A 12,185-nucleotide genomic window follows, 5' to 3' on the forward strand; every position below is an offset into this window, starting at 1 on the left:
TCACGCAGAGACGTTTAACTGTCCTAGAAGTCCTCTGGGCTCTGCCTATTCACCCCTCCCTCAACCCTGGCAGCTGCCTGTCCTTTTATCGCCATCTGTCTTGCCTCCCTCTCACTCAGGGAAGATGCATCATGGATTGTTTCTGTCCCATGGCAGGGAGACTTGCACTTAGAGTACTCCCACACCATGCTGTGTCTCTTTCAAATCACATGGGGATGTCTCCACAACCTGCCTCGGGTGTAGCGTACATTGGCAATGGGGGCATAATTGCACCACCTGGGAGACTGAGTTTATCCCCTGGGATCACTGAGCCTCAGTTTCCACATCTGCACACCACCAGACAGCAGTGCTTACCTCATTCCTGAGCTCGGTGGGAGTGGCACCTGCATGCCAGCTGGCACAGGTGGGGGCTCTGTGAGTGCAAACCCCTTCCGCAAAGCCCACTCCCAACCCAGCCATGTAACAGGCTTAACCAGCTCGCTCCAGCCCAAAGCTTGGCCTGGACACAGATCCATCCAGAAGAATGGGATGGGAACACAGTCAAGAGGTAGCAAGACACACGATGCTCACGCCTGTAATCCCAGCACTTTGGGAGGCCAAGGCTGGCAGATCACCTGAGGTCAAGAGTTCAAGCCTGGCCAACATGGTGAAACCCCGTCTCTACTAAAAATACAAAAATAAGCCAGGTGTGGTGGCAGGTGCCTGTAGTCCTAGCTACTCCGGAGGCTGAGGCAGGAGAATCACTTGAACCCAGGAGGCGGAGGCTGCAATGAGGTGAGATTGTGCCATTGGACTCCAGCCTGGGTGACAAGAGCAAAACTCTGTCTCAAAAAGAAGAAGGAAGGAAGGAAGGAAGGGAGGGAGGGAGGGAGGGAGGGAGGGAGAGAGGGAGAGAGGGAAGGGAGGGAGGGAAGGAAGGAAGGAAGGAAGGAAGGAAGGAAGGAAGGAAGGAAGGAAGGAAGGAAGGAAGGAAGGAAGGAAGGGTGGGGAGGGGAGAAGGTTAGAGTAACAGGCTGGGACAGCAGGGGCTCCCAGGGCCACTCATCAACATCACCAAGTTTCAGGCTCCACTACCACCACCCGCAGGAAAACAGCAGCTTACGAGAAGACACAGGTAGGTCCGAACTCAGGCTAAGCCGGGCTGGAGCTGCTTCCCCAGCAGCAGCCTGGACGGTGGGCACACGGACAAGCCTCCCCCAGTGTCCGGAGCCAGTGGGATCCTGGAGCCATTTATCATGCATCATCTGTGACACAAATGTTTGCAGTTTTGCCGAGCCCTCTCCCTGTGCGCGCACAGAAAGGGGCCTTCCTGCCTGCTGCCCCGCCCCAGCACGGTCTTGGGACCGGAATATAAGGTAGTGGAGCATTGACACAGGTGAGCCTTCCACACGCAGGTGTCAGGGGCGGAAGGGGCTAGTTTTAGGAAACCCTGCCTGTTCTTTAGGTCTCTGAGGAAAAAACACGCCTTCCTCCCTTTGTTGGATACAAGTGTGTTGAGTGCCTGGTGTGTGCCAGACAGTGTAGGGGACCCTGGGAATCCCACAGAAGTCGGGGCAGAGGCCCTGCTCTCACTGGGGTTCTCAGGCCTTGCCTACGCTCACCTGGAAGGATTTAGAAATCCCCTTGCAGGCTGATGGGATCAGAACCTCCAGGTGAGATGCAGCTGTGGGGCTCCTTTTTTTCTTTTTTGAGATGGGGCCCAGGCTAGCATGCAGTGGCCTCAATCCCCAAGGCTCAAGAAATCCTCCCACCTCAGCCTCCGGGGTAGCCAGGACTAAGGTGCACACCACCACGCCCGGCTAACTTTTCCTTTCTGTTGTTCTTGTAGAAACAGGGTCTCCCTTTGTTGTCCAGGCTGGTCCCAAACTCCTGGCCTCAAGTGGTCCTCCCGCTTCAGTCTCCCAAAGTGCCAGGATTACGGGCGTGAGCCAACCTGCCCTGCCTAGGTGGGGGCTTTCTGCAGCTCCCCAGGTGACTCCAGTGCAGGGTTGAGCCCTCCTGCCTAGTGGTGATGGAGGAAGGGAAAGGGGCACAGTCCCGGGTGAGCAGAGACCCAGAGGTCCAGCACCACGACAGATGTCTACTCTTGGGGAGGCCATAGAATGATTCCGGAAGGAGTCAAAGAATATATTTTATTTATTTATTTGTTTATTTATTTTAAGTTAATTTTTTTTTTTTTTTTTTAGTGGGACGGGAGAATCACAAGGAATCAGGTGTTCGGAGGAATGTATTGAGTAGAGGTGAGGAACTAGGATGTTGAAAAGTAAAAAGAGAGAAGGAGAGGAAGAAAGAGGAAGAAAAAGAGGGAGAGAGAACAGGAATATTGCTTCATTCTAAACATGGGTATTAATAATGGTCGATCAGTATTTTGTGTATTTAAAATGGAGAACTCTATAAATATTTATTGAGTTTACTTGTTCCGGATCTGAGTTGAAGTCCTGGATATCCTTATTAATTTTCTGTCTCGTTGAGTCTGAATCTCGTTATGGGTCTTATGTATCTGGGTATTAAGATCTCTTATTGTTGCATTGATCCTTTTACCACTGTATCTTTGTTGCTTTGAAATCTATTTTATCAGATGTGAGAATTGCAACTCCTGCTTTTTGTTTATTTATTTTTGGAGAAAAATTTACAAACCAACTGGAGAGCAAAAGGATAGATTTTAATAATAAATTCTGGCATAGCCACAGTAGCCGCCAAGACAGAGGGGGAAACACGCAGTCAGGCATCCAGGCACCCTACAAACCCCCCTGGTGTTTCTCCCCGTCAGCATCATCCGGCCACTCTTCTGCAGTTCCTCTGAGGGCCCCCCCCGTTTTGCTCTTTGGCAGAGCAAGCACTCAGGACCCTAGGACCGTGGGGCCGGCCTTACGCAATGCTGGAGCGCCGTCTGGTGGCCACGGGCAACCCCAGCCTCCTGCCGCCCCCAAGGTGGGTCCCCACCCCAGCTCAGGGCCCGCTGACACAGGGGCACGAGGACACAGCCTAGCACACTGGGGACTCACACTTCATGTTCTTCATCGGCGAGGGAATCCTTGCATGGAAAATGGTCCAACTTTATTAGCACCTGTAAATTGCAATGTGCATAGCAATAACAGAGTCGGATTTCACCTGTGAAATCGTGAGGACAGTGCTCGTGAAAACCAAGGGAACAAGTGCTCTCAGAAGCTACTGTTTTCATCCTTTAGCTTTTCTTGGAGCTCATGAGAGAGGTATGTGAAATCTGGTCTGCATTTGTCTAGTAAAGTTCACGTGAGAAGGTCATTTCAGTCACACTAGCCCCAGAAAACCACACTCCAAGGGAGACCCAAGAGGCTCCTTGTCCCCAAGATTGAAAGATGGATCTTCCAGGGGCCCAGTGGATCCAGGTGGCTCCTCCTGTTAGGATAACGAGGCCAGGGATCATGAGGGAGGAACTGTTATGAAACTGTGGTTTGCACGCTGAGAAACGCAGGCTGGCCAGGAGGGGCTGTGCCCCGCACCCTCTCTGAGGTCTCTGTGTCCTCTCCCTGGCCCCCTGGCAGGGCTCCCCATGGTCTGGACCCCACTGAAGGTCACAGCCTGGCATCTCTATGCCAAGTGAACGAGAGCAGAGGGAAGCCTGGTGGAGCCAGGGAAGCTCCAGGCACAGAGCCCTTTCCCCTTGAAGCTCAGCATCAAATGGAAGGCACTTTGCTTTCTGCTGCCTTGATCCTTACAGCAGCCAATAATGATGCCACGTTTTCCAGGTGGATAACAACGTCTTGTTTAAAACTCACACCTGCTTATCAGAGTCCCAAGGGCAAGGATGAAAACCAACATCACCTTCCAAAAATACTTGAAATAACCTTGCCCCAGCAGTGTCCAGAAAGAGACCCAACAGGAAAACATTTTGTGGGGTTTTTCTTCCCAAACAGGGGCTGGGTTGCTGCCGTTTGGATATTTGTCCCTTCCAAACCTCATGTTGAAATCTGACCCCAGGACCAGATGTGGTGGCTCACACCTGTAATCCCAGCACTTTCCGAGGTGGAGGCAGGTGAGTCACCTGAGGCCAGGAGGTGGAGACCAGCTGGGCCAACATGGTGAAACCCGATTGTTACTAAAAAATACAAAAATTAGGTGGCTATGGTGGCGCATGCCTGTAGTCCCAGCTACTCAGGAGGCTGAGGCAGGAGAATCGCTCAAACCTGGGAGGCAGAGATTGCAGTGAGCTGAGATCATGCCATTGCACTCCAGCCTGGGTGACAGTCAGACTCCATCTCTAAAAAGAAGAAGAAAGGTGAAGAAAGAAGAAGAGGAGTAGGAATGAAGACAGCAGAAAGAAGGGGAAGAGAGGAAGAAGAAAAAGGAGGAAGGAAGAAATCTGACCCCCAGTGTGAGAGGCGGGGCCTGATGGGAGGTGCTGGCTCATGGGGTGGGTCCCTCGTAAACCGCTTGGTGCCGCCCTAGCTGTAATGAGTGAGCTTACTCCAGCAGCGCCTATAAGAGCCTCCCCAGAGCTGGTTGTTGAAAAGAGTGGGAACTCCCCCTACACTCTCTTACTTCCTCTCCCCGTGTGACCTCTGCACACCAGCTTTCATTGCCTTCCGCCAGAAGTGGAAGCAGCCTGGGGCCGCACCAGGATGCACATTGGCCCCATGCGGTCTTTGCCACCTGCAGAACGACGAGCCCAGTAAGCCTCTTTCCTTATAAATCACCCAGCCCCAAGTATCCCTTTATAGCAACACAAAAACAGACTAAGACATAGGTTTCTCTGCAAAGGCAGGCAGTCAGGATGGAGTGTCGCCATCTGGGAATGCGTCCCATCCAGAGAGGGGGGCCAGGCCCACGTTAGTCACAGCCTGCACATGGGTCTGCTTCCTCATTTACTTCACAGGAGCCTCCCAGAATACAGACAGAAATATCTACAACAATCCATCAGGCTCGGGGCCCTGCCTTGTACTAGAAAACTTCCAAAAGCCATATTGTCAAAAGCAATTTAATTTTTGGGAAAAAAAAAAAATGCATGTGCAGTACAACTTACATCTCAGGTTAAACGAATCTTCCTACTCTTTGGATAGAAACTCAGCTTCGCCACATTTCCAGCCAGGAGAGCATGGGAGGGAACCAAAGCCACTGCCCCCAGCTGCCCTTCCCAGAGGCGTTAGTCCTGGACCCACCCCATGCTCGGTTATCGCTGTGCTTCTTCCTGGCACTGCCACCTCCATCCGGGCCTGCTCCCCGCACCTCCAGAAGCAGGTGAGCCCAGGCTCCAGGCCAGCACCCCCACCCAGATCAGGTGAGAGGCATCTTTCCACCGTCGCTGTGCTCCAGGGACTTTTCCAATCCTTGCTTCCTCTGTGGCCAGAGGCCGCCTGGCTGAGGGGGCCACCGTCCAGGCGGGGCCGGCATAGGTATCCGGGAATCAGATGGTGTGGGTGGGGACGGGACACAGCACCCTCTGGGAGTCATGTGACACCAGCTCCTCCCCTGGCGGTTCCCACTGGCTGTGGGAAGTGGTTTTTATAAAGGGGGCCAACTTCCAGAAACCTCTAGGGCTTGGGAGCAACCCAGCGCCAACAGTGAATCAGAACTATGCAGAGGCGGCCATGGCCCAGGCTGGGGGCATCTTCCCACAGCCCCCAGGGGAGGCTGCACCTACTGTCCACAGCATTTGGCCTGCTGCGCTGGCCTCTCATTCAGAGCCACATCTGCGTCCCCCCGTGGAGCCTGACCCTCCCTGTTGTCTCTCTGCAGTAGCTCTCGAGCTGTAAATGGCAAGAGGCGGGGGCCGGTTAGGGAGGGAAGTCCCCCCGCCCAGCACAGCCCTGCAGCCCAGCAGCCAGGGACCCATTCCTCCTACGTGCAGCTCAGCAGCCAGGGACCCATAGAACCAAAGAACCATAGAACGAGGGCTTCCTGCCCTTCCTGGTCACCGTACAGTCCCTAGAGACATTCTATGGGATCTTGCATCACCAGCAAAGGGGACCCAGGGAAGTCGGTCAGGGACGAGCACCCTCCACCTTGTCTAGCCCGTGGGGAGATCACTCACCCACGGCACTGAACACCTCCGACACCTGATGGTTCAGTTTAGCTGAAGTTTCCATGAACAGCAACTTGTGGCTGTCAGCAAACTCCTTCCCTTCCTGAAACAAACAGCCACAAAATCCAGTGTTGTTTATAAGAGAGTTTCCTAAGAACACCTGTTTCACTCCCAACAGCAAGACCCAAGAAAGTCGAGGTGGTGCAGACTGCACTCCTGCATGCCTCGCGTCCAGGTCGCATTTCTTGGCACTCCTGAGCAGCCAGGACCAGGAGGGGCAGAGTGTGATCCCTGGAAGAGGCTCTTCCTCTAGCTGGCTGGCGGCAGCCTTCCTCCTCCTGCAGGGCCTGGGAAGCCACACTCCCACCATGAGGCTCCCCTCCCACCATGGCTGTGGGCAACCGTGGGCTCCAATGCTGGGCAGAGAACCAACTGAGAACCCAGGAAACATGAGAGGCAGAGGGAGGCCCCTGGACGGCGCCCACCTGGGCCCTTCCTCTGGGGAGCCCTCATTTTCCAACATGGGTCTCCCTCCTATAGGGAGGAAAGGCTGTCCCAGAGCAAGGGCAAACTGGAAGACAGCAGGCCTGCAGTGGGAGGCCAGGAGAGAAGCATTCGTGGGAAGGTCACTGTCTCGCCCAGGAGTCAGGGGTGGCCGAGGAATGGGGGCCCCTGTGGGCAGGACCTTCCCCTAGCCTCCATGACTCTCCCTGGAAGAGGAGCCTGTGGCAGATCCTGGGGGCACAGCTCAGGCTCCTGACTGTCCTGCCAGACATGGAGCTGGCAGCAGGCATGGCCAGCCATGCCCACAGCCCTGGCACCATCCACAGTTGTGCATGCACTCCTCCTACCCAGACCCAGAGAGCCTGAGCCAGCTGCTCCTCAGCCAGCTCCCCAGGCAGACGCTCCAAACCCACCCTGGCTGCCCACTGGCCCTCCAGAACTTTACCTCACGCCCATGTTTTTGTGCCTGCCCAAGCACCCAGCCCATCTAGTCACTCTCAGAGGACACAGCTCTGCTGCCAGGCTCCTCTCCTCCCCACCCAGCCTTGTAACAAGGGCTCAGACTGAGGCTGCCTCCCTTTGCTCCCTTTGCTCTCCCCACAGATTCTCCAAATTCTTCACCCCACTTCTCCATCTCTCCACAGCCTCCATCGAAGCTGGGGCCTTTCTCTTTGGGAGGCATGGAGGTCAGCCTAAGCCCTGAGTCAGGTCTGCCCCTGCACCAGCCTCTAGTGTGTGTGGGGCCTCCCCGCCAGCCACTTCTCTGCAGCTGCTTACGTGGTCTTCGTCCTAAATATGGTGGGAGGTAAGATGCCATGGAAGAGAGACAACAGCGACAGCTGGGTGACCGCCGCCTCCACCTGACAGAACTCGGGTGAGGGGGCTCCATCTGCACAGAGCCCCCTTCTGGGAGCCGACTGGGGAAGGGAGCTCTGCTGAGGAACTGGATTGTTTCTCATTCAGGCCGAGCCCACCCTGCAGCCGCCACCCTGCCCTTCCCTCCGCCGGCCACCCTGTGCCTGCTTCTCCACCACTGGCCTTGAACTGTCATTGTCCCTGGGCCCAAGTTTTCCAGGAAAGACCAGAAAGAAATCTTTGACCAAAAGAGAAATTCAGATAGAAAGTTGTGTGTTTGGGTTGGGTGCAGTGGCTCACGCCTGTAATCCTAGCACTTTGGGAGGCCGAGGTGGGTGGATCACGAGGTCAGGAGTTCAAGACCAGACTGGCCAACATGGTGAAACCCCATCTCTACTAAAAAATACAAAAATTAGCTGGGCATGATGGCTCATGCCTGTAATCCCAGCTACTTGAGAGGCTGGGGTAGGAGAATTGCTTCAACCTGCACCTGGGAGGCAGAGGTTGCAGTGAGCCGAGATTGCGCCACTGCACTCCAGCCTGGCTACACAGCCAGACTCCATCTCGAAAAAAAAAAAAAGAAGTTGTGTGTTTGTATGTGTGTGTGTGTTTGTAAATGTGTGTGGGTGCAAGTGTGAGTGAATGTGGGGGCGTGCGTGTGTGTGCAAGTGCATGTGGGCATGTGGAGGTGTGCAGGTGCGTATGCACATGTGTGAGTACATGCAGGCGTGGGTGTGCCTGTGTGAACGTGTGAGTGCCAAGGTCTTGATGCAGGTGGGCAGGGCTCTCTCCTCCACCTGTAGAAGAGAACAGCAGGGGCTCCTGGGCAGTACCTCGAAGGTCACCTCCCGCTCCTCACTGAGGTCCGTCTTGTTGCCGACCAGCATCACCAGGACTTCTCCCGGCTGCAGCTCCTTCTGCAGGTCCTTCAGCCACTGCTGAGCCTTGTGGAAGGAATCCTAGGACAGAAGAAGGTCATGTCAAACGCAACTTACAGGCGGTCTCCATGGGCTATTCCGGGGGGAAAGCCTGTCGCTGGTCGTGTTGTGTAAAATGTCACAGAATCCAACTGGCCGTGGACGGGCCTGCAGGGCTGCTCTGTTTCTCTGAGGAGGGGTTGTTCCTGCCCTGGGTGGCCTTTGCAGTGAGGCAGCAAACTGCTGGGACACACATCAGCTCCTTCACCCTGACCAGGCCCAGGAGACTGCCAGCCACGGGGTATTTCAGGTCAGACCCTGAGCTCCTAGATATCCTCAAAGGACCATTTTGTGCAAGAGAGTCTAGAGACTGGCCATCACCTCACACCCTGACCCCAACACAGCACCAGGAACTACTGAGTGGCAGATGGCTATGGCGTGTGCTCTGCAGACCACAGAGGAGGAGAACCCTGGCTGTGGAGGAAGATGGGGGTTGTCAGGAGGCCCTCCCGGACAAGGTGACTAGTGCTCACAAATGGGGCCCCTGTTTTGTGAGTACACCGTAGGAAGGAGAGTGGGACACACCTGGAGGCAGGCCCTACCTTCCTGGTGATGTCATACACCAGAACTGCAGCATTGGCACCCCTGAAGTAGAGGTGGCAGACACTGTGGTACTTCTCCTGGCCAGCTGTGTCCCAGATCTCAAGCTTCAGAGAGGAGGTGCCCAAATCCACCACCTTTGTGAAGAACGCACCTGAAACAGGGAGGCCGAGAGAGCTTACTCAGAGGATGAGGTGCCCACATGCTGCTCAGGTAGGACCACGGCAAGCCACAGGCACAGCAATGGGCTCAGAGGGGCAGCCGGACACATGCCTCCCACAGGCACAGCAATGGGCTCAGAGGGGCAGCCGGCCACATGTCTCCTATGCCCACATGGCCAGGAGGTAGAGCAAACAGCTCTTCTGGGACATGGAGGCTTCCTCATCAAGCAAAGCATCAGGAATGATTGCTATGAGCCCTTCGGAGAGGCTTTGGCTGGGAAGATCAGTCTTTCCAGGACGTAACACAAAAGCTCTGGGCTATGCGTGCCAGGGAAGGGTCTCCAGTAACCTGGCATCCGACACAGCCCTGCATCCAGCGACGCAGCTGGGCTCTGGGGCCCCTAGAGCCCTGAACACCCCCGGCCCATTGGCCCCTTGCCTGCCAGGCCCATCTTGCACAGGGCCAGCCACAATTGCACAGGCTCCTCCAAGTCCTTCCTCACCTCCTGCTACCCTCCCCACTTTCCCGATGCTGCTCCCCCCAAACCCCCTTCTCTACTGTCCCCTCTGCATGGCATCCTTCTGATGTCCTCTGAGATCTTTGGGCATCAGCCCCAGGATGGCTGCTGGGCTACCTGCCTCCATGGAAGCATCCCAGCATCCCAAACACACGCAAAGGCGAGGCCTCCTGCGTTCTCTACCTGTCTCCCCCAGGAGGGCAGGAGCTTTGTCTTACTCACTCATGTACCTGCTACACACACACACACACACACACACACACACACACAAACACATACACACACACACACACACAAATACACACATATACATACACACATACACACACACATACACACACAAACACATACACACACATACACACACACACAAATACACACATATACATACACACATACACACACACATACACACACAAACACATACACACACATACACACACACACACAAATACATATACATACACACATACATGCATACACACACATACACACACATACACACATACACACACACACAAACACATACACACACATACACACACACAAATACACACATATACATACACACATACATGCATACACACATACACACACATACACATACACACATACACATACACACAAATACACATACATACACACATACACACACATACACGCATACACACACATACACACATACACACACACACACACACTGCCTCTAAGCACTTTAATATACTGGGCAATGCACTGTTCATGTAAAGATTTCTTTTGCTTTCCAAAGCGATGTGATTTTTAAATGATTGTTTTATAGATCTCCAAAATGTTTTCCCCATTGTGTGTGGCTTGTCAGGGATGTGTTACACACAGAATTGGGGACGGGGAACACAAGGTGTCCGGGGCATGGAGAAGCCACCAGCACGGACGGGCTCCTGTGAAAGCCACTACCCTGCCTAGACCCTGGCTTGGGTTTGGAGTCTGCTGGGGAGATTCTGGCAAACAGATCCACATGTTTAAAATGAAGACTTTCACTCCAAGGACAGTGTGTGAGTGTCCTGCAGCTGACATGATTAAGCACCACGAGCCTCCCTTCTGCTTCAGGGGCTGCGGGCAACCCTGGCATTCCTGGCAGCTGCATCACCTGCATCCCTGCCTCGTCTTCACATGGTTGCCCCTCGGTAGCTGTGTCCTCTCCCCTTCTCATACCGACATCAGTCACTGGACTCAGGGGCCATCCTGCCCCATTCAGGGGCCAATAAGTCTCAGCTTGTTGGCCTTAATTAGTTACATCTGCAAAACTACCTCTCTCCAAATGAAGTTGTACTCATAGGTTCTGGGGGTTAGGACTTGATCACATCTTTGCGGGAGGGAAAAACACAGTTGCACCCACTACACAGAGATCGGGAGGCATGGCTGCACAGAGAGGCATGGCTGCACAGAGAGGCATGTCTGCACAGGGATTTCCAGCATGGCGCAGCAAACCATGCTTCTCTCTCATGAGATAATCTCTTCCTAAACGGAAGCCACCATCTGGGCTCTTCTGCCCGAGTCCTGCAGTTTACTGCAGGTCCAGGAACTTGAAGTCAGACAAACTCTCCAGGTCACACAAAGCCACAGTCTCCATCCAGACAGTAGGACCAGTGATTTCCAGCTTGCACAGGGCGTATGAACGGGCTATAAGCCTCTGCACACAGCAGGTGCTCAGCTGGATTGACAATAGCGCCAGAATGAAGGCCGTGCACAGGCCATGGATGTAGACCCATCAGCTGTGTGACCTCTGGCAGCTTGCTTCAGCCTTCTAAGTCGCAGCTTCCTTCCTCTTCCGTAGGAGGGGCTAATGGTGCCCTCCACCCAGGGTGGCATCAAACCCCCTGAGCAAGGAGAGACGGGGCACATGAATTTTGCTGCTCCACCCAGGGTGGCGTCAAACCCACTGAGCAAGGAGAGACGGGGCACGTGAATTTTGCTGCTCCACCCAGGGTGGCGTCAAACCCACTGAGCAAGGAGAGACAGGGCACGTGAATTTTGCTGCTTCTTCCTGTCCTCTTTGCTCTTCGTGGACTTACCTCAAAATGTGGGCCTTTTATCCATGTCTTTCTGTTTCCTACCACTTGAAATCACATTTCTCACTTTGAATTTGGTTATATCTTAAAAGCTATGACAGGGAACACATGAGCATAAAACTCAGGTTTGCTTTCTCCATTTACCAATCTTAGCCTCTCATATTTTCCTTTCCATATTGAAAATGATGGCTGGAGGCTGGGCGCGGTGGCTCACGCCTGTTATCCTAGCACTTTGGGAGGCCGAGGTGGGTGGATTGTTTGAGGTCAGGAGTTCAAGCCCAGCCTGACCAACATGGTGAAACCCTGTCTCTATCAAAAATACAAAAATCAGCCAGGCTTGCTGGCATGAGCCTGTAGTCCCAGCTACTCAGGAGGCTGAGGCAGGAGAATTGCTTGAACCCAGGAGGTGGAGGTTGCAGTGAGCCGAGATTGCCCCACTGCACTCCAGCACGGACGGCAGGAGACAGAGCAAGACTCTGTCTCAAAAAATAAAAAAGAAAATAAAATGATGGCTGGTAGTTAAATTTAAACTAATGTAAAATCCCAGCAAATTTCCAAGGAGGGCAAGGGTTTTAGTCCAA

General features: G+C 53.9%; 1 protein-coding gene across 6 annotated transcripts in view; it reads right to left on the reverse strand.

The window, feature by feature from the left end:
* Positions 1-2,641: 2,641 nt before the first annotated feature.
* RAB17 (RAB17, member RAS oncogene family) overlaps positions 2,642-12,185 on the reverse strand; it is a 59,284-nt gene continuing 49,740 nt past the window's right edge. For 5 of the 6 annotated variants that reach the window (XM_078328899.1, XM_035306182.3, XM_035306180.3 and 2 more), the window contains 4 exons: positions 8,880-9,031; positions 8,194-8,319; positions 6,011-6,104; positions 4,944-5,726 (listed from right to left, as the gene is read on the reverse strand). In XM_078328899.1, the coding sequence (XP_078185025.1) occupies positions 5,617-5,726; positions 6,011-6,104; positions 8,194-8,319; positions 8,880-9,031 (482 nt within the window). In that variant the 3' untranslated portion in view covers positions 4,944-5,616. Of the gene's footprint in view, positions 4,241-4,943; positions 5,727-6,010; positions 6,105-8,193; positions 8,320-8,879; positions 9,032-12,185 lie in introns of those variants that run through there. The other variant, XM_078328900.1, reaches the window with a different exon arrangement.

Source organism: Callithrix jacchus, chromosome 6 (genome assembly GCF_049354715.1).
Source record: "Callithrix jacchus isolate 240 chromosome 6, calJac240_pri, whole genome shotgun sequence".
Taxonomy (NCBI): Eukaryota; Metazoa; Chordata; class Mammalia; order Primates; family Cebidae; genus Callithrix; species Callithrix jacchus.